The 26,936-nt window shown below is 46.5% G+C and overlaps 1 protein-coding gene across 3 annotated transcripts in view; it reads left to right on the plus strand.

The window, feature by feature from the left end:
- PLCH2 (phospholipase C eta 2) overlaps positions 1–26,936 on the plus strand; it is a 320,826-nt gene that overhangs the window by 268,721 nt on the left and 25,169 nt on the right. For all 3 annotated transcript variants that reach the window (XM_088671661.1, XM_088671662.1, XM_088671663.1), the window contains 9 exons: positions 4,820–4,912; positions 7,625–7,725; positions 9,903–10,000; positions 10,401–10,583; positions 12,282–12,389; positions 15,369–15,493; positions 19,260–19,344; positions 20,574–20,720; positions 25,374–25,453. In XM_088671661.1, coding sequence (XP_088527787.1) covers positions 4,820–4,912; positions 7,625–7,725; positions 9,903–10,000; positions 10,401–10,583; positions 12,282–12,389; positions 15,369–15,493; positions 19,260–19,344; positions 20,574–20,720; positions 25,374–25,453 — 1,020 coding nt within the window. The remainder of the gene's footprint in view (positions 1–4,819; positions 4,913–7,624; positions 7,726–9,902; positions 10,001–10,400; positions 10,584–12,281; positions 12,390–15,368; positions 15,494–19,259; positions 19,345–20,573; positions 20,721–25,373; positions 25,454–26,936) is intronic.

Consider the following 26,936-nt stretch of genomic DNA (forward strand, 5'->3'; position numbering starts at 1 on the left):
ATACATTAAAATATCACAGATTAAAAACTTCCCTAAACAGGGCTTCCTTTAGGTATTTTCTAAATGTCAGGTAGTTGTTTATCTCCTTGACCTCCGATGGGAGGGCGTTCCACAGGGCGGGTGCCACTGCCGAGAAGGCCCTCTGCCTGGTTCCCTGTAACTTTGCTTCTTGCAGTGAGGGAACCGCCAGAAGGCGCTTGGCGCTGGATCTCAGTGTCCGGGCTGAACGATGGGGGTGGAGACGCTCCTTCAGGTATACAGGACCGAGGCCGTTTAGGACTTTAAAGGTCAGCACCAACACTTTGAATTGTGCTCGGAAACGTACTGTGAGCCAATGTAGATCTCTCTGAGCCCCAGGAGAACAAGATAATGCTTTCTCTTCAGAGTTCATCGTAAGATAAATTTCCTTTTGTCCTCACAACATCCTTGTGATGTAGGTTAAGCTCACTTGCTGCAGAGCTGGTGTGGTGCGGTGGGTGGATTGCCAGACTAGGATTTGGGAGACCAGGGTTCAAATCCCAGCTCGGCCATGAAGCTCACTGGGTGACCTTGGGGCCAGTCACTGCCTCTCAGCCTAACCTACCTCACAGGGCTGTTGTGAGTATAATCTGGGGAAGGGGAGAACCATGAACACCGCCTTGAGCTCCTTGGAGAAAAAGTTGGGGTACAAAATGCAATAAGTACAAATAAACAAAATGCCAAGCGTCATCTGGTGAGCATTGTGGGGCCCTAGTCTGCTCATGACACCAGGGATCAAGAGGCTTATATGAGCAACTTTTTGAAAACAAAACTAGAACCCCAAGATTCTAGGTTGAAATAGTGGCTCAGGTGCAAATTGATGGCTAAAGTAGAACAAAGAAAGCAGGTCAGACCACTGATCAATCCAGCCAAGTATTGTCTACCCCAGGCACCCCCAAACTTGGCCCTCCAGATGTTTTGGGACTACGACTCCTATCATCCCTAGCTAACAGGTCCAGTCATCAGGGATGATGGGAATTGTAGTCCCAAAACATCTGGAGGGCCGAGTTTGGGGATGCCTGGTCTACCCTGATGGACAGCTGTTCTCTTCCATGGTTTCAGTTTGGGAACACTCCCAGCCTTACCGGAAGATGTTGGGGACGGAAGCAGAAGTCTTCCACCTGAAGTGTTAAGAAACCTTCCATTGTGCCATGCGCAGAAGCAGTTGTCTACCACACACCAGGAGCCACACAGTGGGGTGACCTGCATATGCAAAAAACAAAAAACAAATCTACATTAGAGTTGCAAAAGAACTGCATCTCTTAACACTACAACTGACCAGGAGAGTTCCACACAGACTTGGTGAAAGGGAGCCAGGTCATAGTCACCTTTTGCATCCAAGGAATGCTGGGAGACAAATGTTTAGCAGAAAACTAATTTGGTTGTAGTGCAAAACGGCTTGTCGGGTTGCCAAAGGCTGTTCTACCGACTTATCACAGCACCACACTGGCACTCAATATTCCAACCCCCCTCCCAAAACATGCCCTTAATTTGCTGCCTTTAATTTGCATGAGAAATTTCCTTTCCGTGATGAAAATTGTCCCCTTCCTATGAATCATCTAAAGCTCTAGTTGCTTAGTCAATCAATTATAACGATGGAAACTTGCTATCCTTTTAAAGCATGGTTACGAAAACTGTTCCTCCAGGTGATGTTTTTGCTCCCATCAGTTCCAGCCAGCGGGGCTGATGTTCAAGGATGATGGTGGCCATTGCAGTCCAGCAAACATCTGGAGGGTCATTGGTTCCCTATTCCTGTTTTAGAGTGTCCCCTCTCCCCAATCACTTGATACAAATCTTCTGAAACATTTCCTAGGGATATTGTGTGCTGTTTTTAAATGGCCTGGGCTCCCAAGCAACTGGGCGTAAGGTTGCAAGTTGGGGTACTGGTGTGTAGTAGCTAGATCAGAGACCCAATAAAGCTGGCACATCTCATGAGTTGGATCCAAAGTGTTAGTGTTTAAGCTGCCTTCCCCAGGCCCCCAGCAGAGAGAGAGAGAGGTGGACTCTCTTAGGGTCATGGGCCACATTCAAGAGAAGAGGATACCTTCTTCTTGCCTTGGAAAGCGTAGTTGTTAGAGTGTCCGGCTAGGATTGGGGAGACCCAGTCCCAATCTCCACTAAGACATGATACTTAGGACAGTCACTGTTGCTCTGCCTGACTAGGATAAGAATAGGGGAGGGAAGAGGCCACGTATGCTGCCCTGGACTTCTTGGAGGGAAAGGTGGGAAATAAATGTCATACATAAATAACTGGCCTCCAGTTAATTTCCACTCTGAGAGACAGGGAGGGATTAGTAGCTATCCTGGCCCTGAAGGCTAAAGCATATGGGCTACCATCCTTAAACGGGTAGCTACTTGCGTAGCAGATTTCTTCTTTTCATTTTACGTAATGCAGCTCCTTTTGCTGTGTAGTCCTTGCATGTAGGGGGGCGCGGGTGGCGCTGTGGGTTAAACCACAGAGCCTAGGGCTTGCTGATCAGAAGGTTGGTGGTTCTAATCCCCGCGACGGGGTGAGCTCCCGTTGCTCGGTCCCTGCTCCTGCCAACCTAGCAGTTCGAAAGCACCTCAAAGTGCAAGTAGATAAATAGGTACCGCTACAGCGGGAAGGTAAACGGCGTTTCCGGAAGCTGTATGCCGGCTCCCTCGGCCAATAAAGTGAGATGAGCGCCGCAACCCCAGAGTCGTCCGCGACTAGACCTAATGGTCCCCTTTACTTTTACCTTTACTTTGCATGTAGGCTTTCCTTCAGCTAGGACTCCTAGGAATGGACCCTGCCTGCTCCCTGGGTCAATCTGAAGCAGGCTTGCTAGTATCATTCCCTGACCTGATTCTTGGTGGCAATTGTTAACAAGGCAGAACAGCTGAGTAATGTCTCATCTCGTACTGATTTCCTCTTAGCTCTTTTCATTGTTTATGAAGATGCAGGAACACATTTCTTCCCACTGATGTCCATTTAGGGTAGAGAGATTTTTCTCTCTGTATCTTCAATAATGATGTTTTGATTAGCACCAGGTTGTTTTTCTCTCCCCCCCCCCCCTTTAATGGCACCCATTCCATCCAAGGGATAATCTGTCACCCGAAATGAATAATGCAATGTGGCAAGCTTTAGAAATGGAAATGGGGAGGGCTGAGAACGCAGTCTTTAGTAGCTGACTTTGTTGGATTTTTATTAGCTTTCTTTCCAAATTGTTTATTAATGACTCTGGCTTCCATAGCCGAATGCACTCAGTTAATGAGGAGGCCAGGTGAGTGAGATTTCTGAGAGGCGCGGAGCTTCCGTTGGTTGCTGGCATGAGGCGACTAGAGCATAAAAGGCACACAGGTGATTTCTGCCTCCCTTACACAGTGCCAGCGATCTTGTTTTCCGTAATAAAATGAAGCACTTTTTAATAACCAGGAGGTTTCATATGAAAATATCTCTCTTCTTTTTAATTCTGCCCCCCCCTGCCCCCTGGACTCGCGTATATGTTAATTTCATGATGTGTTGTTTCTAAAGATGTCCTAAGCCTGCCACATTCAGAACAACTCAACTTGTAAGTGCTCCTGGTCTCTTTCCCAGAGCTTTTAACCAGCCACTGGGGGCTTCAGGGAAGCTGTCGCTAGCATACATTTAAAAGAGGACTTACAGAAACCTGTGGCCCTCTGGAAACTTTTGCTGGACTCCAACTCCCACCACCACCACCACCGGCAAACATAGCCAAATAGTTGGGGGAATTGAAGGAATTGTAGTCCAGCAATTTCTGGAACGTCATGGGTTCCTCGTGAGTTCCTATCGGACCACAACAAAACTATTACAAGCAAGGAAGCCATCTTTGCAGTAACAACTCGAAAAAACCCACCACAGTTTTCTACAGATGTCAACAAAGACAACAGTATTTTGACGTTGTTAATCTTGGTTTGTATTATTTGTGTGTGTGTGTGTGTGTGTGTGTGTGTGTGTGTGTGTGTGTATGGGACCCAGGTGGTGCTGTGGGTTAAACCACAGAGTCTAGGGTTTGCTGATCAGAAGGTCGATGGTTCGAATCCCTGCAACAGGATGAGCTCCCGTTGCTCGGTCCCAGCTCCTGCCCACCTAGCAGTTCGAGAGCACATCAAAGTGCAAGTAGATAAATAGGGATCGCTCCGGCGGGAAGGTAAACGGCGTTTCCGTGCACTGCTCTGGTTCGCCAGAAGCAGCTTTGTCATGCTGGCCACATGACCCGGAAGTTGTCTGAGGACAAACGCCGGCTCCCTCGGCCTATAGAGCAAGATGAGCGCCACAACCCCAGAGTCGGACACGACTGGACCTGATGGTCAGGGGCCCCTTTACCTTTACTATATATATATATATATATATATATATATATATATATATATATATAATTAAATTTTGTGTCTGCTTCTTTTGTGCTTCTCCTAGCAAGCATCCAGATTTGCTACCAATTTCTGGTGTTTGCTAGGCACTGTAGCTTTTGCCCATTTCCTGCCATACAGGGTTGTTGTGTGGATAAAAAGCTGCTTTAAACTGCCCTGAGCTTCCTAAAGGAAAGGTAGAATAAAAAAGCATTATACTTTTTTCAAAGAAGAAAAGAATATATATTAAAAGATGACCAGAGATGTATTCTTTCTGTAGGAGACATACAACCTAATGAAATGGCACTTTCGTACTCTGGTACCAGGTAGAATCGGAAAGTCCAAAATGCAATGAAAGAATGTTTAAAATAGTGTATTCTGTGTGCATCTGTCAGGCTGTCCACCTGCCTTCCTGTCAGTCTGTCTCGTCATTGACAGTCTTGCATGTTGTCCTTCTTTGCTGTTGTAGAACAAACATGAGGAGGATGTGGAATCCGGGGAGGATGCTGTCATCAACAAACGGCACAACCGATCGCTGATGGGGAGTTTTTCCAAACGCAAGGTTATTCATTTATTCATAGGAATAGACACAAATTATCCTGCTTTCCCTGCAAAAGTTCCAACAGCCAAGCCATTAACAAATTTAGAACAGAAAGGGGCAACCAGTAAGGGATCACATAGTGAATATGATTTCACAGTGCTATGCAGCCTGTCGTGGTTGTCACGGCTCCACCCTTCATTTTCTCTTAAGCACTCTTTCTTTAGATTGAAACTGACATGAGACTGATGTACATTCTAAAGTAACACCAATGTGCTACATTTAAGAGCAGGGCTGTGCTGAGTGTTCCCCCCTCCATGTTTATTTTTGCCCGGAGGGGAGATAAAGTCCTGAGAATCGCTTACATTTTTATGAGAAATGTTTTAAGGTGCAAATGTTGCCGTTTTTTGGTGCTGCTGTGGTGTCATTTCCCCCCCCTTTCTAGAGTGCCCCCAGGCAATCAAGGATCAAGGAACATGATGGGCTCCCTGTTTGTCCCTTTTGAAATTTGCCCCACATGAAAGCAGGGGAGCTTGGGGGCACCTGCATGGAAACATCCAAAGTGGTTGTACAAACTAGCACAAGCTATGACCCTACCGGCAGTGTACATTTAAAGCAGTACCCTATCACTTTAAGCAGTCATATCTTCCCCCAAATAATCCTGGGAACTGTAGTTTGTTGAAGGTGCTGAGAGTTGAGACACCTATCCTCCCCCCCTTAGAGAGCTACAGTTCCTAGCAGGACTGGCCCACTCATGGGGCAAGGTGAGGCAACTGCCTCAGGCAGCAAGATCCACAGGACACCACAGCCTGATGCTGAGCTTTCTTCCTGCCTTGTTCCTGATGTAGATATTACCTCAACTCTTCTTCCCTGGTGGGCAGGGGGGGCACATTTTGGGAATCCGCTTCAGGCACCAAAATGTTTTGGGCTGGCTCTGATTCCTACAGTTTCCTGGGAGGATTGAACCACTCTTGGAGGAGAATAACAACTCTCAGCAACATTGGCAAACCACAGTTGCCAGGAATTTTTGGAAGCAGTTGGTTAGAGTCTGCTGCTGATAACACCAAGGCTGCAGATTCACTTCCCGTAAGAGACAGCTGCATATTCCTGCATGGCAAGGGGGGTTTGCACTAGATGATCCTCAGGGCTCTTCCAACTCTATGATTCAAGACTGATCTGTGATTCTGTGAAATGCAAATAGGGCCAATGTTAGGTTAATTGTCTCCACAAATACTGTTATTGCTAATGTTATCTGTTGCTCCTTGTTACAGCAGTTTCAGTGTGCACTGTGTTTTAGAGTGTTTCATAAGAAGAAAATACACATCTCTGCCCTAACCTTTCCCTTTTCCTTTTCTTCAACACAATTTTATATACCAGAACAAAATAGCTCTAAATAGTTTGCACTAAGCTATTCAGTTAAAATACCAATAAAACAAATTACTTGACAAGATTTATATTATAAACTACTTATTATTCTTTTTTTAAAAAAAATAGATGCACTAAAATCAGGTGTCATAATCCACACTAAAATTACATATAATAATAATAATAATAATAATAATAATAATAATAATAATAATAATAATTTATTTATACCCCGCCCATCTGGCTGGGTTCCCCCAGCCACTCTTGCTGGAAGAAAAAAGGGTTTTTAACAGGCTCTGCAAACAATACAGTGCCTTATATCAATGGGCAAAGAGTTCCAACACACCAAAGAATCGATTCTTTGCAAGTTCAAGTTGAATCACAATGTTGCTAGTACTAGTTTGAACGTGCTATCGGAATGCAGGTACCCTGCTCTTTCATTCTAATCGAATGCCTTTTATACCTTGCTCCAGTGGGTGACTCGTGTTGGCCTAGTAAAGCAGAAAGTATTTTCCTGCGTATAAGACTACTTTTTAACCCAGGAAAATCTTCTCAAAAGTTGGGGGTCGTCTTATAAGTCGGGTCGTCTTAATATACGCAGCCACAGAAGCGATTTCTGGCGCTGCGGACATTTTGGAAATGGGCAGTGCGGCGCCGGAAATCGCTTCTGCGCATGTCCAGACGCGATTTTCGGCTTCTGGACATGCACAGAAGCGATTTCTGGCGCTGCAGACATTTTGGATATGGGCAGCGCGGGCATGTCCAGCCCACAGACGATCGTAGGAAGAGGGGTAGTCTTACACCGCAAGTATATCCCAAACTCTATATTTTAACTGGAGAAGTTGGGGGTCATTTTATACGCCGGAAAATATGGTAGATACCGCAAGCATGAAGTCTGCCTACTACAAAAAGTTGCAGTGAGGGAGTGCTGCTGTACAGGGTTTGGGACATGCCCATGTCCAGGATACTCCATTCCAACCCCCTTCCTACAACAGCCAGTTGGCATTCCAGGCCCACTGAGCATGCCCAGTCCTCACTGGGTGACTTTGAGGGTGGGGTGGAGATCTTCCTCTCAGGGTGCTCTTCCTCCTGAATATTTTTGTACTTCTGCAAACTTTGGGGCTCCATCAAGCTTCCCAATGCCTCTCTCTTATATATGGTTGTTGCCATATGGCTGTGTAGGGGAAAGGCACTCACACTGGAAAGATTCTCTCCCTGAAGCACAGTCTCTCCGAGGAGTTTCCTATGCCTTGTGGTATGTTTCCATTTGATAAGATGGGCCTCTGTAACCACACCTGGGCCTGCATGGATATACGCAAATGTCCCCTGTGGCTTGCTTTAACTCTGGATGTGTCTCCCCAATTGGTGCAGAAAAAAGGAAGCAAACTGAAAAGGGCATCAAGTCTGGAAGAGGGTGAGGATGACCTTGACTGTCAAGGGAACTTAGCCAGAGGCTCGGTACATTACAGCAAGTAAGTGGCAATGCCCTTTCTTTGAACACATACATGTGCCTAAATGGACTGGTTTCTTGATCAAGTCTAACTGGATGGGACAGTGAAATGGAATGGGTTTAGGGTGTGTGTGTGATGTTTGTAGGCCTTGTGATTGCAGATCATTTTAAAAACATACAGACCTGGGCAGGGGGGAGCTCAGGATTTTCTGAGCCGGAGCTCAAGTCTGGAGCATCAAGAGTAAAACATGACTCTTCACATGAGCAAAGAGCATTTAACTCGCTACCAACTAACCACATCCTCCTGCCACACCTGAAGGGCAAAGGATGGTCTGGAGGAAAATCTGAAGCTGCCTTAAACTGAGTAAGACCATTGGTTCATCTAACTCAGCATTGTCCACACTGACTGACAGGCTTTAAGAAAAGGGTCCTTCCCAGCTCTACCTGGAGATGCTGGGGCTACACCTGGAACCTTCTGCATGCACAGCAGATGTTCCACCACTGAGCTCCAGCCCTTTAGCTAAGACAAGGAAAGCTGCCTTATCCTGAGTCAGACCATTGGTCCATCTAGCTCTCTATTGCTTACAATAGCCTTTTCCAAACTTGGGTCTCCAGCTGTTTTCAGACTACAATTCCCATCACCCCTAGGGATGATGGGAGTTGTAGTCCAGAAAGAGCTGGCAACCCAAGTTTGGGAAACCCCGGTTTACACCAACTGTCAGTGGCTTTCCAGTGTTCAGGCAGAGGTCTTTCCCTCCTAGCCTTACCTGAAGATGTTGGGGGGGGGGGGAAGCAGGTTGAACCTGGGACTTTCTATATGCAAAGTTGGTGTTTTTGTCACTTGAGCTGCATCCAGACGAAGTATATGGACAAGATGGAGTTCCACCATGCTTTTCTTTATTCCAATCTATGATAAAATCTCCGGAGTCCAGATAATCCACCTACCTACTCACCCAGGGCTGATCCAAAACGTTTTGCTGCCTGTGAGGGACAACCTAGGGCCACTTCACCCTGTTCCTCATTCAGAAGCTGACCAGATTGTTCTTTGACTCTTACTTCAGCCTGGGTGGTTGGACATGGACTTCCACCATCCTGGAGAGCACCAGGCTAATTTAGGCATACACACAGCTCTATCCTGCAACACCTCGCCACCATTCCCTTCCCCCAGAATCTGCCCACTACCTCATGAGAGGACCGGCCCTGCATGCTCTTCCTGGCCAGAGTTATGAGAAAGTACCCTTTCTCCTTCTGCCCTGCTTTTCTCACAGGGAGTACAGTTTCCCTTTCATTGCACATCATCTCCTACCCAGAACTACATCATTTCTCTTGCTGTCCGCTGTGGTGGAATTATATGAGTGGTTATGCAAGTTACATTGACTGGGAGTCCCAACAGTGGAAGCCATGTGCACCCCAAAATTGGTGATTCCTAGAACAGGAAAAGGGGGGAATTGATCTATCTAGCAAGCTGCAAATGTTAGCCATGACGGAACAATTGCATTGTGGCGTTAAATCCTCCCCCCCCCCCGTCACCATTATTTTGTTCCACTCCATTAATTTCAGCGCAAAGGAAACACAATGCAAATGGAGAGCAGGGGGGACATAATCAATTACATATCATTTGCAGATTGAAAGCAACAGCAGCAGAAAATACTGATTGTATTTGCGGGATTGATTTCCATTCTGGACCTAGGGCAAAGGAATGAATATTGGCGGTTTCCATTCCTGTTTCTCCAACATCCTTATCCATGATTGAAGTGGACTGGTTTGTGCAAATGCACACAGGCTGCCTCGTCCGCAAAACTCCAGACACAGAGAATACATGCTTGTGGTCGTTCCCAGTCAGAGTAGACAGTACTGAGCCAGATGAACTGAATTGGTGCATAGTAGCTCTTCAAACACCCATTATGAGTGTGATCGCCACTGTAGTTGAGCGATAGAGCACATGATTTTGTGTGCAGAAAGTCTCAGGTGCTGTTTGGTGCTAAAGTTTAATCAGAACAGCTCAGAGTTGATTTGACAATGACAACATTTTGTGTTCTATTTCCATGGGCACCTATTGTTTCACCAACTCCCACACACGTTGCCTCCTCCAATCTTTTGTTTGCTTGTTTCTTGCTGCTGCTGAGGATTTCAGTTCTCTTAATTCCCCAACCCCCCCTGGATCGGAACTGACGAGCGCAATGTGCTTTGTTCCTATAGAACAAACCGACAGAAGAAAACCATGAAATTATCCCGAGCACTCTCAGACCTGGTGAAATACACTAAATCCGTTGGGATCCACGACGTAGAATCTGAAGGTAGGCGGCCTGCTATAAGGACAAAATAAGAAGGGAAACTGTGGGTAACCTTGCAGGTATACACTGCAGTCCTGTGGACCATTTTTCTAGAAGCAGGGATGGGAAAGAAGGCCTCGGTTTCTGTTCCACTCTGTATTCATCACATGCAGCCCTGTTTCTGTTCTGCTGCAGCTCATCTTCCACCCAAAACTATGTTATTCATCTCTGTCTGCTGTGGCAGAATTATGTAACAAGTATAGTTTACATTGTTATGTTATTCTACCGGATTCATTTTAGCGTAAAGGAAATGCAATGCAAATATGTAGTCCCTTGTGATCCGAAAGCAGAAACATCAGTGAATGCTGGTCGTATTTGTTAAATAACTAAAAGAGGCAATGCACTCTCCCCACCTTCGTTCCAGTCTCTTCCAGTTGGCAAGTCTCCTCTTTCAGCGAAACGAAAGCTCACCAGATCCTCCAGCAAAAGCCGGCCCAGTATCTGCGCTTCAACCAACACCAGCTGTCGCGAATCTACCCTTCCTCCTACCGCGTGGACTCCAGTAATTACAACCCTCAGCCCTTCTGGAATGCTGGGTGCCAATTGGGTAAGGAGGAGCCAGAGGCAAGGCTTTGAGGAGCGAGGAAGGTAGATGGGGAAGCAGAAATGCTTCGCTGTCAATTGGATGCTGTTTTGCCTACAAAGCCTGCTGTGTTTAAAACAAAGTGGAAACTTGCTTTGAAGAAGTTTATGTTTCCACAGAACCGTCATCCAATTTGTGAGGCCAAAACTTCTCCTGGTGCACTTTTCAATGTGCGAGTAACACTTAAGTAGAACCACACAGTAGCCTTTCTAGGACATGGTCACAAATGGTCACCTGTACTATGTCCCCAAATTTCAGCCAGTTGCCATGCACAGTTTTTCTTCTGGAAACAAAAACAAAACCGCCTGCGGCATAAAATGACCCTGGAATGTATTTAATTCTGCCTTTGGGGTGCATTTACTACCTTAGCCAATATTAGCAGATTGGGGTAGTAAAAACACCCTACAGGCTTTTCATAGACAAATGGTCAGGGAAAAGTCGAGAAATTGGCAAGTGACTTTCGACAAAAAAAGGGTTACCTGTTCTGGATGGAGTTGCACTCTCTCTGAAGGAGCAAGTGTGTAGCTTGTGGGTCCTCCTGGGCACCGTACATCTTTGTCGCTAGAGGCCCAAGTGGCTAGTGTGTGCCTTTTGCCAGCTTTGTCTAGTTCACCATTCCTGAACAGGAACACCATGTAGTCCATGCATTTGTAACCTCAAGGCTGGATTACTGTACTGCTCTGCATGTGGGGCAGCCCTTGGGTCTGGTTCGGAATTCCCTCAGATCATAGCCTTTTGCAGGAAAATAGGCCTTAGCATAAAATTACAACATTTCCGCTAAAAATAGGAACCCGTTAAAACCTACTTGAACTTGCTTTCGTGGGAGGTAATTATTTCCTTCGCAATGTTGAATTAAGTACTCCCTGAATTTATTTCTATATTCACTTGCAATTCTTGCTCTCAGATAAGATGTTAATTTTACCACTGCAGCCAAGTCCCAAACTTTATTAATTGGGTGGCCTATCACTCCTTTGCAAATTTGCATGCTTTAGCATATTCCATTTCCTCTGCTTTCTTCTGCCCTTTTCTGTGCAGCCTGCTGATTCAGCTCCATCTCTCAAAAGTGAGAAAAGTAGCTGAATGCCACAGCTCTTCACATCAGGGATATTGCACAAAATAATATATATGTGGCGCTGTGGTTAAACCACTGAGCCTAGGGCTTGCTGATCAGAAGGTTGGCGGTTCGAATCCCTGTGATGGGGTGAGCTCCCGTTGCTTGGTCCCAGCTCCTGCCAACCTAGCAGTTCGAAAGCACGTCAAAATGCAAGTAGATAAATAGGAACCGCTACAGCGGGAAGGTAAACGGCGTTTCCATGTGCTGCTCTGGTTTGCCAGAAGCGGCTTTGTCATGCTGGCCACATGACCTGGAAGCTATACGCCGGCTCCCTCGGCCAATAATACGAGATGAGCGTGCAACCCCAGAGTCGGTCACGACTGGACCTAATGGTCAGGGGTCCCTTTACCTTTTTATATATAGATATATTTACTCGTGCCTGGATCCATGGCATCAAGAAGTCTGTCCAGGCACTTTTGCCTTCAAACGTGGCTGTATCTCATTTTGCTCTGATATTTTGCTTTTAGAAATGCATTCTGCAATTTATCACATTCTCTCTCTCTCTCTCTCTCTCTCTCTCTCTCTCTCCACCCTTCCAAATATTGCAGTTGCTCTAAACTACCAGTCAGAGGGGAGAATGCTTCAGTTGAACCGCGCCAAGTTCAGTGCCAATGGAAACTGTGGCTACGTCCTCAAACCCAAGTGTATGTGTCAAGGTAAGGAGAATGTAGATTTCAGCTTTAACTAATGACGGTACCATTATTACAAGCGTGCGCTGCAACAAAATGTTGTAGTGCGTTTTCAACAGGAGTGTGCCTGTTCAGGGTTGTAGCTAGTCAACCATGCTGTCCCCAAGGACCCCGCCCCCAATTTCCTTCCCTACCCCCAGTTTCTCAACTGACATTTAGCATGTTGTGGCTACAGAGCATATTCAGTTGTCATTGGACTGTTTGGGTGAGGAAGTATATGAATGATTTTGCATCCAGATTTCCAGAGGGCAATTTTTTCCAGCTCCAGCACATGGTTTCAAACAGTATAAGCTAGCAGGGCATGTTGAATTTTTCAACTTTCAAATTCCAAAAAGAAGGGGTGCCAAAATGTTGCTACATGACCTGAGAATTCAAAAGGTATTTTGGTTAAATTAATATAATATAGTTTTGTTTGGTAAGTATAATGTTTGAAAAAATGCATACAAATCATTAAAAATGATTGCCAAGTACTTGAAGTTATATTAGATATTAATTTCTTATTTATTATGATTATTTTCAGAATGTAAAATTAAAAATTTAGTTTTCCAAAAGAAGTTTATGTGCTTCTTCATCAAACGTAGGCTTACCAAGCTTCAATGTTGTCCAGATTTGATTCCTCACACCAAATAACATATTTTTAAGACTTCTCACTGAAGAAATTTGCATAAATAAATAAATATGGAGGGAAAGGCAAGAAGTCAATGTTTAAAGAGAAATGTATAACAAATTTGGAATCTGGAATATATATGTAAAGATTTTAAAGTTTAATTTTATTTAAAAAATTGACTCCGAAAAGAAATTTGCAAACATAAAGTTTCACTGTCTGAAATGACACATCCTAATAAGACAGGGAGATAGGAATCTGCCTTCTACAGAGTCAGACCATTGATCCATCTACCTTAGTACTGTCTGCACTGACTGACAGAGGCTCTTCCGGGTTTCAGACCCAAATTGCGTGGATAGGCGGAGACCCCCCCCCCCAAGCCCTAGGCGACCCCCGGGAGGAATAATGACACCTGACAACGTGTTATGGGATTAAAATTGGCCACAACTTTATTAAATTCTCAGATGTAGGAAGACCTTGGCTTAGGCATTGGGCGTTTATCCCTCCCAGTTCCCACCCGGGGATGTGGGGAACATCAGGGTTATCCAATGTGTGTGGGGATTTCAAGCAAAGAGCCCGCCCCTCATTGCGCTGCATCGTAGGGGAGAGCACTGACAACCCATTGGCGTATGGCCAGTGCCTCCCCTCAAAGAAACCCTTTTAATGGGGAACCCTGGGATCGCCGCCATGGGGGGTGGGGGTGGGTCACCGCTTCACACACACACACACACACACCATTGAGGGAAGATAGACTAAAGGATTCTACCCAAGGCCTACAAACCGCCAAAGTTGTGACGTTTTGCAACGGGGAAGGCGAAACCTGCCAATGCAGGGAAATTCCTTCCCGGTCCCTCAGTGGCGGCCGTCAAAGCCCGTAGCAGTACCTGCATAGCTGTAAAGAAGAAGGTTAAACTTCAAAAGAAGTCACAAACTAAGAAAGGGCAGGGTGGGGGAAGTTCAGGAGCCGACTGAGGACCAGCAGGTAAGTTACACCCTCTATTGTGAGTGTGGGTGGTCCTAACTCTACCTGGCCAACTTCCTTAGCACACACACATACACCCCCGGCCGGGATTGGCTGATTGATGAGGCTAGGCGGGAACCTCCAGGTATCCAGCTCGGGGGCGGGGCAGCAAAGCCAGCTACCTTGCCTGGGGTCTAGTAGTCTCCGGGGGGGGGGGCTGCGCACAAACACACAAAAGCCACCCCCAGTTAATGCGGGGAGCGGTCATTCCCAGCTCTAGCTGGAGATTCCAGGGTCTGAGCTGGAGATTCCAGGAGATTCCAGGATTCCAGGATTCCTGAGACCTCCTGCATGCAATGCAGATGCTCTAACACTGAGCTGCAGCCCTCCCACAAAGATAAGGAAGGATAATATTGAGCAAATGCCCATGTTCCTAAAGCTAACTAATGGAGTCAGACCGTTGGCTCATCTATACCTGTGCAGTTTCCCCTGGCCAGCAACAGATCTCCAAGGTTTTGGGCATGGGACGTTCCCCAGTCTAGCTGGATATGCTAGACTGCTCTACCCTGCAGGCTTTCAAAATCCCTTCAATCCAGATTGTGCTCCGTTCCTCATTCACACTGAGCCTTTCTTTGCTTTGTGGCTCACCTGTTATGGATCTGTGTCTTTCTTCATCTGCTTAAGACCCGTTATCTGCTCTCCTGCACATGGCAGCTGAAGCAGGCATTTTGAACGGGGCTGAGCCATTGGCATTGCCTTCACACTGCGCTTCATTGTCGTGGCTGTCTGCAAGCCGCTGGGCTCTGATTAAATTAAATGGAATCTTGCTGTCTTGGCTCTGCTGACAAGCCTCTTGTCCTCTCCGCTGCCTGTGACGAGAGATGTGCACTTCTTGTTATTCCTGTATCTCATCACAGGCTTGGAAGAATTAGTCTGTGTCATTAACTTCGAATTTACTGCCTAACAAGGCAGCTTCTTTCTCTCCTTTTGCTGGCCTGTAAACGGCATTTTGTGTTTGTCTGGTTGTAATTCAGTAGCCGATCTGTGATTGCAATAATAAAGACTGATTGATTGACTTTTCCTTTCTCTCTGCTGCCCATTGCCTGGAAGAAGGAATCGTATCTGTTTGGTTTTAACAATCTCATTTGCAGCAGCACTGCTTGGGAATTCCAGCAAAACCCAAACAGATCAATGCCGTTCCAAAATGAGCACAATTGGGAGAGTTTCCGTTTGCAGAGTAGGCAACGGTCTGGCTCAGTATTAAGGGAGCTTCCTATGCCAATGGATCGGCGTGTCCAGATGTTGATGCACGTAGTGCACATTTTACAAGCAACTTAGCTCTGCCTTGAATCTCTGCATATGTTCTGTGAACTCTTCTCAGGGATCTTCAACCCAAATTCCGAAGACCCACTGCTTGGCCAGATGAAGAAGCAGCTCGTGTTACGAATCATCAGCGGGCAACAGCTTCCCAAGCCCAAGGACTCCATGCTGGGAGACAGAGGAGAGGTATGGGCCTGGAGAGAGAGGTGCAGAGAGATCTGGGAAGAGCACAGTCTGGGAATCTGCTTGCAACGCAGCCACTGTGTGCTGAGAGCCCTCTGGCAGCGGGTGTCAGAACAAATTGCTGTAGGCAGAGTCTTGGTGCCAGTGACTGCCACAGCTCCACTCGCTTTGACAACTTGCCTTTACTTAAGCCAACCTCCAGTACTGCTAAGTTAAGTGGAAAGACAATCACAGGTGGCAATGGGTGAGAATTTCAATTCCATTCTCACTGAAACTTACATAAATGGTACTTTCTGAAACACTGGGGAGAACTTTCTGGTGGTAAGAGCTGTTTGACAGTGGGATGGACTCTTTCAGAAGGTAGTGGGCTCTCCTTCATTGGAGGTTTCTAAACAGAGGTGGGGTGGCCACTTGTCAGGAATACTTTGGTTGAGATCCCTGCATTGCAGAGGGTTGGGCCAGGTGACCCTTGGGGTTCCTTCCAACTCTACAGTTCTATGATTCTGTGAAACAATGCTCAAACTGAAACACAACCATCCTTCGGAATTTGCCCTTCTGCTAATTTTACAACGCAGTTCTCCAGCCAAGTAACATGTGCAAACCCACATATGTTAAGAGTAGAGTGTGCATATAAATGCATGTATTAGTGCAGGCATGTCCAACAGGTAGATCGTGATCTACTGGTAGATCACTGGACATCTGTAGTAGATCACTGGTAGATCACTGGCTCCCCCCAAAGAAGCTCAACAACTATGGCTGCCCTTAAAAAAGCTCAACATTTTCACCCTGCAGCCCATCAAAATGGCGCTTTCCTCTTCCCTTAAAAAAACCACTCAAAAACTTTGACCTACCCCCTAAAAAACAGTCCCTGCTCCTCCCTGAAAAAAGCTCAACAACTTTGACCTGAACCCCCCAAAAGGGGGTAGATCACTGCCAGTTTTTAACTGTGAGTAGATCGCAGTCTCTTGGGAGTTGGCCACCCCCGTGGAAATGATAAACAAAAAATCCATTATATTAGGGGAAGTTGCTTTGAAAAGAATGTGTGTATTATGAGAAATTCACACTAAAACAATGATGTTTTTTTACGAGAACATGTATGTATGTATGTATGTATGTATGTATGTATGTATGTATGTATGTATACTCTCTATGCATATGCATGTGTGTAATGAATTGTTTGCAGAGTTCTTAAAATGGGCACAGGCTTTTATCTTTGCAGTCCTTTCTGATTACGGGTTTGGATCGGGGCGGAGTGGGGGGTGGATACTTCCTGCGGCGTCGTGTTTTTTTTTGGGGGGGGGGTGTTGGACAAATTATGCAACACGTTTCTTCCCCCCTGAGACTAGCAGGTGCTCAGCCTTTTGTCTTTGTGCAAAGAGGGACCGACTTTGCTTTCTTGTCCACAGAGTGCCTTTGGGGAGATGGCTGAGCACTGCCAAGATGCTCAATCAATGTGGCAGGAGCCCTATTCATTCCACTTCACAGGGAAGAAAAGGGGTTGGGGGCAGGCGGGTTGGGAAACACCTCCAAAGGACCCAGAAACTCACTGTAAATATTTATAAAGCTGCCGGGTTTGTCAGCCAAGATGGATGGGGCTTCATTAGTGCACCTCTTGGTGTCTGTTTGCATAGTGTCAAACCCCCAGTACAGGGGTGTTTTTTTGGGGGGGTGGGGAGCCAGGATTGGCTTTTACACTTTTTCACTGAGTATAAAGGGTGGAGGGGGGAGTCTACTGCATGGGTCCTCTCCTCTCCCCCCCCCCTCTCTCCGGTTGTTAGTTGGGTGCAGGGTGCTTGAGTACAAAATACAGGCTTAATGCTGTATTTTCTGAATTCTGATTCCTTCGTGATGTCCACCATGGCCGTCTTTAGCAGATGCGGGGCCAGGGTGCTAATATCCGGCCAGCGCCCCCAAATTACCAGGGATAGTGTTGGGGTGGCCGTAGCTGCACACTACCAGTTATCGGGGGGCACAACTCTCCCCCATGCCACTGCGGGAGAGTGATCCCCGCAGAGGCTTGGGAGTGAAGTTGTGCCCCTCCGAAGCCTCTGCGGGAGAACGCAGCTTCCCTCCCAAGCCTCCTCAGGAGGAGAGCGATTCCCGCAGCGGCTTGGGAGGCTTGGGAGGGAAGCTGCATGCCCGCCAGCCTTATGGTTGGCAGGGCGCAGCTAGCGGGCGTGCAGGGAAAGGGGAGGCCACTGGCAAAGCCACGCAGCTGGGGCACCCCTGAAAAGCCGTCGCCCTGGTGCGACACACCACTAAGCCCTATGGGAAAGATGACTCTGATGTCTACTTCCTTGTATTTGATAGTTCAACTGCACGTAAAGGTAAAGGTACCCCTGACCATTATGTCCAGTCATGGACGACTCTGGAGTTGTGGCGCTCAACGCGCTCTATAGGCCGAGGGAGGCGGCGTTTGTCCGCAGACAGCTTCTGGGTCATGTGGCCAGCTTGACTAAGCCACTTCTGGCGAACCAGAGCAGTGCACGGAAACGCCATTTACCTTCCTGCCAGAGCGGTACCTATTTATCTACTTGCACTTGACGTGCTTTCAAACGGCTAGGTTGGCAGGAGCAGGGACCGAGCAACAGGAGCTCACCCCGTCGCGGGGATTCGAACCGCTGACCTTCTGATCAGCAAGCCCTAGGCTCTGTGGTTTAGACCACAGCGCCACCACTGCACACACTTCACATTTATTTAGATCTGGAATGAGGCATGCGTGTGTTTTGTGCTCAAGGTAGGCCTTTCCCTGTTCCCAGGGCACCGCCACAGCTGTGGAGCAGGTTTCACAGGGAAGCCTTTATCTGAATTTAGGCTGAAATCAGAACTAAGGCCCCATCTGCATAAATATATCTAAAGCAGTCATGCCCCCCCCCCCAAATCTTGGGAACTGTAGTTTGTTACGGGTGCTGAGAGTTGTTAGGAGTCCCCCTCACAGAGCTACAGTTCCCAGAATGCTTTAGCAATCAATTCCTCTACCCAGGGAACTTTTAAGAATTGTATCTCTGTGGGGACATTATTATTACAGTGGTACCTCGACTTACGAACAACTTGGCAACTGAATTTTTCGACTTACGAGTGGGGCAAATGGCCGCACGCTTACGAATTTCTTGACATCCGAACAGAAACCGCGGCGGTTTTAGATAGGGTTTTTTCGACTTACAAATTTTTAGATGGGGTTGCTTCGACTTACGAATTTTTCATTTACAATGCATTCCTATGGGAAATCGCCTTTCCAATGGCACTTTTTGACTTATGATTTTTTCAACCTACGAAGGTGCCTTCGGAACGGATTAAATTCGTAAGTCGAGGCACCGCTGTATTTATTTACCCTTCACCCTGAGGGTGAAGGTCTGAGTTTGGAGCACAACAAATTAAAATTCAGCATTGAAAACTGTTTCTGTGATGTTTTTAATCACAACAAAATAAGGGTGGTCCTCCTTATGACGTTTAGCACCCTTAACAAATGGCAATCTCCAGAATTCTAGGGGAGGAAACCATGGTGGTTTAAAGTAGTATGGTGCTCCTTTAAATATATGGTGCAAGTGGGACCATAGGCTGCAATCGTGACTATGTCTACTCTGAAGTAAGTCCCCTTGAATTCAGGGGAGGACCATAGCGCAGTTGCGCAGAACACTGGATCTCTAATGACTAGATTGAAACAACGATTCCAGAGTAGAACATTGCAGTCAAGCTTTTTAGGGTGGCTTGTTCGGTTTTATCCCAGCATTGTGATGGTAATTGCCTACTCTTTTCCACCTTTTCCCAGATAATAGATCCATTTGTGGAAGTGGAAGTAATCGGATTGCCTGTGGACTGCTGTAAAGAGCAGACAAGAGTTGTGGATGACAATGGTACAGCTTCTTTCTCCTCGCTCTTTTCTCTCCCCTCTGCATGATCCGCGGTCTCTGATATATTCAGCACATGAGAGCAAAGTTATGCTGAAGTTGCTTGCACCCACAAGGGTGACTGGAAACAAGAATTACTTGTGTGTGTGGTGTGAAGCATAGCTGCCAAGTTTTCCCTTTTCTCGCGAGGAAGCCTATTCAGCATAAGGGAAAATCCCTGTAAAAAAGGGATAACTTGGCAGCTATGGTGTGAAGTCACCGTTGTGGGATGAGTTTTAATAGGTAGGAGAGGATATGTTGGTTGTAGTTTTTCTCTCTAGGCGTCCACTTGTGGGTTGAATGGTTTTAAAATCCCACCCTTGGCCACAATTTTTTTTAAACAACATAGGAATTAGGCTGCAAGCCTTCTTTTGAGCAAGTCCAGCTATGAAGTAAACTGGCTTCCCCCTTCTTACCCCATTTAACAAAGAACCAGGCAACAGCTTGCAAAAATAAGATTGACTTAGTTTATAATCATGCATTGGTTCACAGCAACGGTAGAAGCAAAAACTACGGAGGCAGAATATTTATATTTCCAGTATAACCAGTCTTAGGCATGTGTCTGGGACTGGAGCAAGCACAGGGTTCATCTGCCCTCATGGCTGGCCAAACAGAAGGGAGAGGAACAGGAAGCACTATATGCTCTGGGCAGGGGAAATGACATCATACAGAGCCCCCTCTACCAATTGTATTTCTATGGCCCAAGTATCTGCCTGTCACCAATACAGCTCTGTGGACATAGACGCTTCTCGTGCTAACTAGCAAGAATATGCAATTACTAGGTTTGTCTGCTGATTTCCCACCATATTTCACATACCATATTTCTCTGAAATGCCAGTTCAGCTCTGCAGCTTTAAGCCCAAAACCAAGGAAAAAATCCCTCAGCAAAGGCCACTTCCTTCCAACAACCACTCCCTGTTACCTTCTCCTTATTGTCAAAAGTGAGATTGTAAGCTCCTTGCAGCAGGGACCAGACTGTTATGCTTTTAGAAACACACCCTTTTAGAGTTGACAGAGACCTTAGTAAATGGAAGGATCTGAGATTGGTCCGCAAAGGGCCATAAATCATGGGTGACCTTGCAGCATTCACAGGGAAAACTATTTCATCCATAGGCTACTGTGAACCAGCTCTCATCTAGGATTCAGCCATAATGAAACTCTCATGCTGTCCTCCACCTCTTTATTTCCCTTTGCAGGTTTCAATCCAATGTGGGAAGAAACTCTGGTGTTCCCTATTTGCATGCCAGAAATCGCCCTGATTCGGTTCTTGGTGTGGGATCATGACCCTATCGGGAGGGATTTCATCGGACAGAGGACAATATCGTTTACAAGCATGATGCCAGGTTACTTATTTATTTTGTCTATATACAGTACCACCTTTTCTTCCGAGGAACTCAAGGTGGTAGGTGTACATTTTATCCTCTCAACAACCCTCTGAAGTAGATTAGGCTGAGAGATTGTGACTGGCTCTAGGTCACTTCATGGCTGAGTGGGGGTTCGAACCCTGGCCTCCCAGGTGCCAGTCCAGTACTCTAACCCCTATGCCACACTGGCTCTCCACAGAAGGTGGCAGCTCTTTTCTTTGAGAGAACTCATGAGCCATTTAGTAGATGCTGGTCTATTAGGGCAAGCAGTGCATTGCCTTGCTAACTTCAGCCTGCCCCCACCTGTCTGCCCTTTTGCAGTAATTCCAGAGGGTGGTCCCGGCTGTCAGGTGCCTCCTCCTTGGTCTCTGTCTTGTAGTATTCAGCTTGGAGGAAAAGGAAGGGGACCAAAGCAGAAATGCTTGGCTCTGGCTCCACCTATTGTTGGCATCCCTGCCTTCTACCCCATCAGTCTCAAATAGCACCAGCCATCGATAGCTGAGGTTCCTCTTTATCCCAGTGGTGCCCAATCCGTTCCTCTGCTACGTAGAGTAGCCCATCTGAAGGGTTGTTTAGAGCCATGTCTTCCGTCCCGATCTCCTTGTACCAGTAGATATTCCGAAGAAGGTTGGCATCTTCAATGCCTCCATGTGAAATCCAGGTCCCAGGGGTTGTTGTATGCAATTGTTAGCCCTAGTCGGCGTCAACCTGCGGAAGTTAAATGGACATGACTAACTTGGGTCCACTAATTTCAATGGGGTTTATCCTGGGCAGGACTTGAGACACAAGCCTGAGAATTTGGCTACTGTGAGGTCGCACAGGTGACAAGTGATGGAAATAGGAACAGGATTGGTCCACAGCAGCTCCCATTAAGGTCTGTAGGACATTGGGCAAGTTTGCTGGGTCAAGCAAGGGTAGGGAACCTCAGGTTTGGGGAGCCAAATGCCACCATCCAGGGCTCTCTGTCTGTTCCTTGTGACTATCTCCAAGGCCATGCGCACTGTCCTGGGCATATTCCTCACTGGCCTTGAATGGTAATAGTGCCTTATGCTTGCTGGTGTGTGTGTGTGTGTGTGTGTGTGTGTGTGTGTGTGTGTGTACATGTGTACATGTGCACATGTGCACATGTGCAGACACTACTGTTTTTTTGTGCATTCTTAGAATATAGCCTACTGTACTAAGGTAAAATGTCAGATCTGTTGCCTCGCCCACTTTCCCCCTTGGTCGCACCAAGCGCTGGCATGCAGCCTTCAGAAGGCTATCCACAAGGGAATGTGGCCCTTGGGCTGAGAAAAGCTCCTCTCCTCTGGGGTAAAGAGAAAAGAAAGGAAGAAAATCAGCTCCTTTTGATAAACTGGATTAATCTGGGACAAAGTTAGCCCCAGTACACACCTTCACCTACCATATACGTGAATAGCTCCCAGCCATTTCTTTGAGAGGGGAGGAATTAAAGCACGGTACTGGAAGATACTGGGAGGGGGCTGGCCTCTTTTGAGTTTGTGTGCTTGTCTGGATCCTCTCCCTGGTTCCTCTCCCTGCCTTTCCCTCCCACCCACCGCTAATCATAATGATGGGCACTTTGTGACTTGGTGGTTATATTTGCCAGCTCCTAATTTGTACAACTCCAGCTTGATAGGAAGGATTTCTTAGTCAATGGGGTAAACTTCAAAGCCTTTCTTGAAAGAAACCAGGGTCTATTTCTCTGCTCTCATTTTTGTTGGCCGAGCACCAGTGGCTGCAATTACCGACTATAATGTTAAAGCAGCCTGGTGGCTGAGTATCTGCAAAATTCAGAGGCTTTTAACAAATTCCCCCCTTCCTTCAAACCCTCATCCATTTCTCTCCCCCCTCCTTTTTTCTGCCTTCCCGATTCAGATAAAAGCACCCTGTGTTGTTGTTCTGATTTCCCCTCCTCCTTGTTCTCCATCTTCTTCAAAGCAGAGGAAACTTGGCAAGGGAAAAGTTTTTTTTGAGAGAGAGAGGAGGAAGGAATCCATCTGGCTTTTAAAAAGAGAGCGAAGAAAAATAAAAGAGAGAATGAATGAGAGGCATTTCTGATTATGACATTAATAATTGTTCCCAGCGGAGCAGGGAATCAATTAGGAATTCCAGGATTGACAGCTGCAATAATCAAAGAGGAATGGTGTTATTTGATGACCGGGGTGGGGTGGGGAGTTGGGGTATGGCTCCAGACTCCTGCAAATGGTCCTCTTCCCAGGCAAGTTGTAGGTGGTAGCGAGTTATTTAAAGAGCCGAAATAAACATTTGGGTGAGTGGAAGTAGGACGAAGCAAAAACAGCCCCTCTAAATACTCTGTGCAATTTATGGGCAGTGGCATGGGAGGACTTTGCTGAAAATGGATGAGGCCAGAAGTGAAATTCTCCCAACAGTTTTCTCAGAAAACTCTCTCTGCTTGTTTCAGTGACTGGTTGCACTGGGATCACTCTTGGATCAATTTGCAGTCCGTCAGTGTCCCTAGCAGGTCTCTGCAGTCTATGTTCCTGATTGTAGGATGGCCAGGAGTAACGTTGGAGAATGGTGTGGAGACTTGGCCCTTCTGGGTGCAAGGCTACCCGTGAAGCAGCCCCTCCTTTGGCAGACCCAAACTGCTTTGCCAACTTATTTCCTTCCTCCTCACTCCCTGTTGGCACCTGACCATGTGAAGTGTGTGTGTGTGTGTGTGTGTGTGTGTGTGTGTGTGTAGCTTATGGGCCCTTCTTGGTCTTCCTTTGTTCACCTCTTCATATTCCTCACTGAACCCTCAGTTAGAAATAGCGGGGGTGGTGTTCTGAGCCAAGGCTCGAACCCTAAATTTCAAGGGCTCTTAAAAAAACAACCTTGCTTCAGGTAGGACACAAGCTTTTAATGCCTTTATATTCTTCTCTGGCTCAGATCTAGATCTGGACCAGAGAAGAATTCCAAGCCCACTCCCTTGATCATTTCATTCTTCCCTGTCCCCAAAAGCCATCGCCACTAGAGCTCCCAGCATGTTTCCTCTTTCCTTGGGTTGTGGAGAGAGAAGCAGAGAAGAGAGTTTTATTTCTCCTTTTCTGCATTCACTCTGGGAAACAGAACACCTATGGTCTATAGGAGGTGGAGGGGGGCTAAACTTCTAGCATGCTGTTACCCACTGCATCATAAGAGATGCATCCTGCCAGCTCATCCCTGCTGTTGTTCCCACAGCTGCAGCAGCTTGAAGGCAGGAAAAAGGAAAGGAGGATTATATTGTTGGGGGGGGGGTTGGAGGCTGATGGGAATGGCTTTTAGGGAAGAGGAGGGAGAGTGAAGATGGGCAGCAGTAATTTTGCTGAGCCTCTTAGGAGAAAAAAAATATTTGGGGGGGGGGAGTTTTTAATAATTTCTGGTGCTGCCTCTCAGTAGACTTTTAACATGCTCCACCCAGGATTTCCCTGACCGCATTATTACAGATTTTCTCTATCTTGCACCTACCATTTCATTGTATTAAGAGGCTATTTTTAATATTAAATGGTTTATAAAGGCTTTAAAGTGAATTAATAAATATTTATGGGCAGAAAAATGCAGGCAGGGGACAGGCAGGTCCCATTTCACTGATTTTTTCCAGGGCAGGATAAATTCTCCAACTGTTTCTTGGGTTGGGAGCTCTGACCCTGACCATTAGGTCCAGTCGTGACCGACTCTGGGGTTGCACGCTCATCTCGCATTATTGGCCGAGGGAGCCGGCGTATAGCTTCCAAGTCATGTGGCCAGCATGACAAAGCCTCTTCTGGCAAACCAGAGCAGCACATGGAAACGCCGTTTACCTTCCCACTGTAGCGGTTCCTATTTATCTACTTGCATTTTGACGTGCTTTCGAACTGCTAGGTTGGCAGGAGCTGGGACCAAGCAACAGGAGCTCACCCCATCACAGGGATTCAAACCGCCGACCTTCTGATCAGCAAGCCCTAGGCTCAGTGGTTTAACCCACAGCACCACCTGGCTATTTTTATTTTTTGCTCCCACTCCAAGTACCAATGCCTGCAAACTGCATATTGACATTACACTTTGCGTTCTCCACAATGACCCCGACATGGCATTATTTTGGGGCATTTTGACCAAGGATAGCAGCCACCAACCCACCCCAAAAGGTGGAAAAGATTCAGAGAAGATTCTTCAAAGCAGCCTTTCTCTAGGTGTGGGGTGAGGGTGAGAAAGAGAGAGATCCCAGAAACTTTCTTGGATAAAAATGTCTTCTGAGAAATTTTGGCTCACCTATAGTCATTTCCAAGTAAATCCATGGTGAGTTCCAGAGATCCTTTCCACTGAATCCTCTTCCTACCTTCATTGCTTCCTTTGCCTATTTTCCTTCATATTTCTCCAACAGTTTCCCCTGGTTTTTCTGGGATGTGGGGGGGGGGGGGAGAGGAGATTCTGATCTCAACTCCAAGTTCTCTGGACTTCTGAGACTTCATAGAATCATAGAGTTGGAAAGAGATCCTGATGGTCATCTGGTCCAACCCCCTACAATTGAGGAATGTGCAACTGTCCCATGTGGGAATTGAACCTGCAAACTTGGTGTTATCAGCACCACACTCTAACTAACTGTGCTATCCAGGCCCCAGAGGAACTAGCTGGATGTGTGCTTTACCTACTTCCCTTGCTTTTGCTTTTCAGGCTATCGGCATGTCTACCTGGAAGGCATGGAGGAGGCGTCCATCTTTGTTCATGTAGCTATCAATGAGATATGTGGTAAGGTGAGTAATCACAGGCCTTGAGATGGGGAAATTTGCCCCTTTCCATTGAGGAGCATTTGGTAAGATTCTCATCTGGTGACTTGAGAGCCCTTTAAAACCATGTTGCTCTACTGTTTTTTTGTGGTGCCGGCAGAGCAATGGCAGAAAGGAAAATTTTCACCTATTTTGCTAAAATCATACTTCTCTAAATCAGGGTTGCATCTTAAACCTCATGGAGAATGCTCTCTGCTAGGAACCCCTCCACTGAATTGGGGTGAGAGGTCTCTCGCATGTCCACATGTGTGTGCTCTTGCACATGCTCACTCCTGTGGTCGTAGGGTCACCTACCTGCAGATCAAACCATATGCAAGGGTGCAGAATTTGCTTCAAAAAGCCACATGTTGTTAAGACTGCAATGTCTTATTTGCAGTCCGGAGTAATTAAGCCATGGGTTGTATCCAACTAAGTTTTATTCAGAGCAGACCCGTGGAAACTAAGGGACTCAAGGGAACCAAGTTTACCGTTTGACCCCCTTATCACAGCAGCTCCACTTGCTACCGTTCTGTTTCTTGGCACAATTCAGAGTGTTGGTTATGGCCTATAAAGCCCCATACAGCTTGGGTCCAGGCTATGCAGTAGGAAAGATTATATCTAAGAGGGATGCCCTTCTTGCAGTCCTGCTCCCCTCACAGGCATGCTTGATGGGGATGTGTGACAGGGCCTTCTTGGTGGCTGCTCCCAGACTCTAGAAGAACCCAAACTGGCTCCCTCCTTGTTTTTCTTCTGCTGCCAGATGAAGACTCTTTTATTCCAACAGGGAACTGCCTTTTTTTTTTTTAAGGAAATGGCTTTTAATAGTACTATGCTATTTTTGTTGTCTGTATTTTAAGAGATTTTTTTTAAAATTGCTTTTAATTCTATTACAGTTTGATTACTTTTTAGCAATTACCTTTTTATATTTTACCTGCATTGTTTTCATTTGCAAAAGCCACCTTGGGTCCCGGTCAGCAGGAAAAAAAAGGGCAAAATATAAATGATAAGAATAAATATTAACGCTCATTAAGTTTGACGGGTCTGCTCTGAGTAGGACTAATGTTGGAGACAACCCTAGATTTCCAAGTGGGTAGATGAAAAGAAGAGGTAACTAGTTTTCTTGGCAAAGGCAGCGAGCAAGACAGAACCCCGCTTTCCCCTTTGCCCTGTGCCCAATGCTTTCAATAATTAAGCCTTTTCAGCAGATAGAAAACCAGAGACATGAGTGAGTAGTTTTTATAAGCAGGGTTTTTCACATGTCATCTTATGAGCTGGAGGAGCCTTCCTCTCCCTCCCCCAAATTTTACCTTGAGATGGGGAAGGCAGTGGTGGTGTCTTTATATGCTCCAAGATGTCATGAACTGGCTGGATACAGAGGAATGGTGGGAGGCACCAGCTGGGGAACCTCCAAGGGAAGAAGGCTCAGAGCCCAGGGATTGGCAGTCGGATGACGATGGGTGGTCAGAGGAAG

This window comes from Zootoca vivipara, chromosome 6, assembly GCF_965207765.1.
Source record: "Zootoca vivipara chromosome 6, rZooViv2.hap1.1, whole genome shotgun sequence".
Classification (NCBI taxonomy): Eukaryota; Metazoa; Chordata; class Lepidosauria; order Squamata; family Lacertidae; genus Zootoca; species Zootoca vivipara.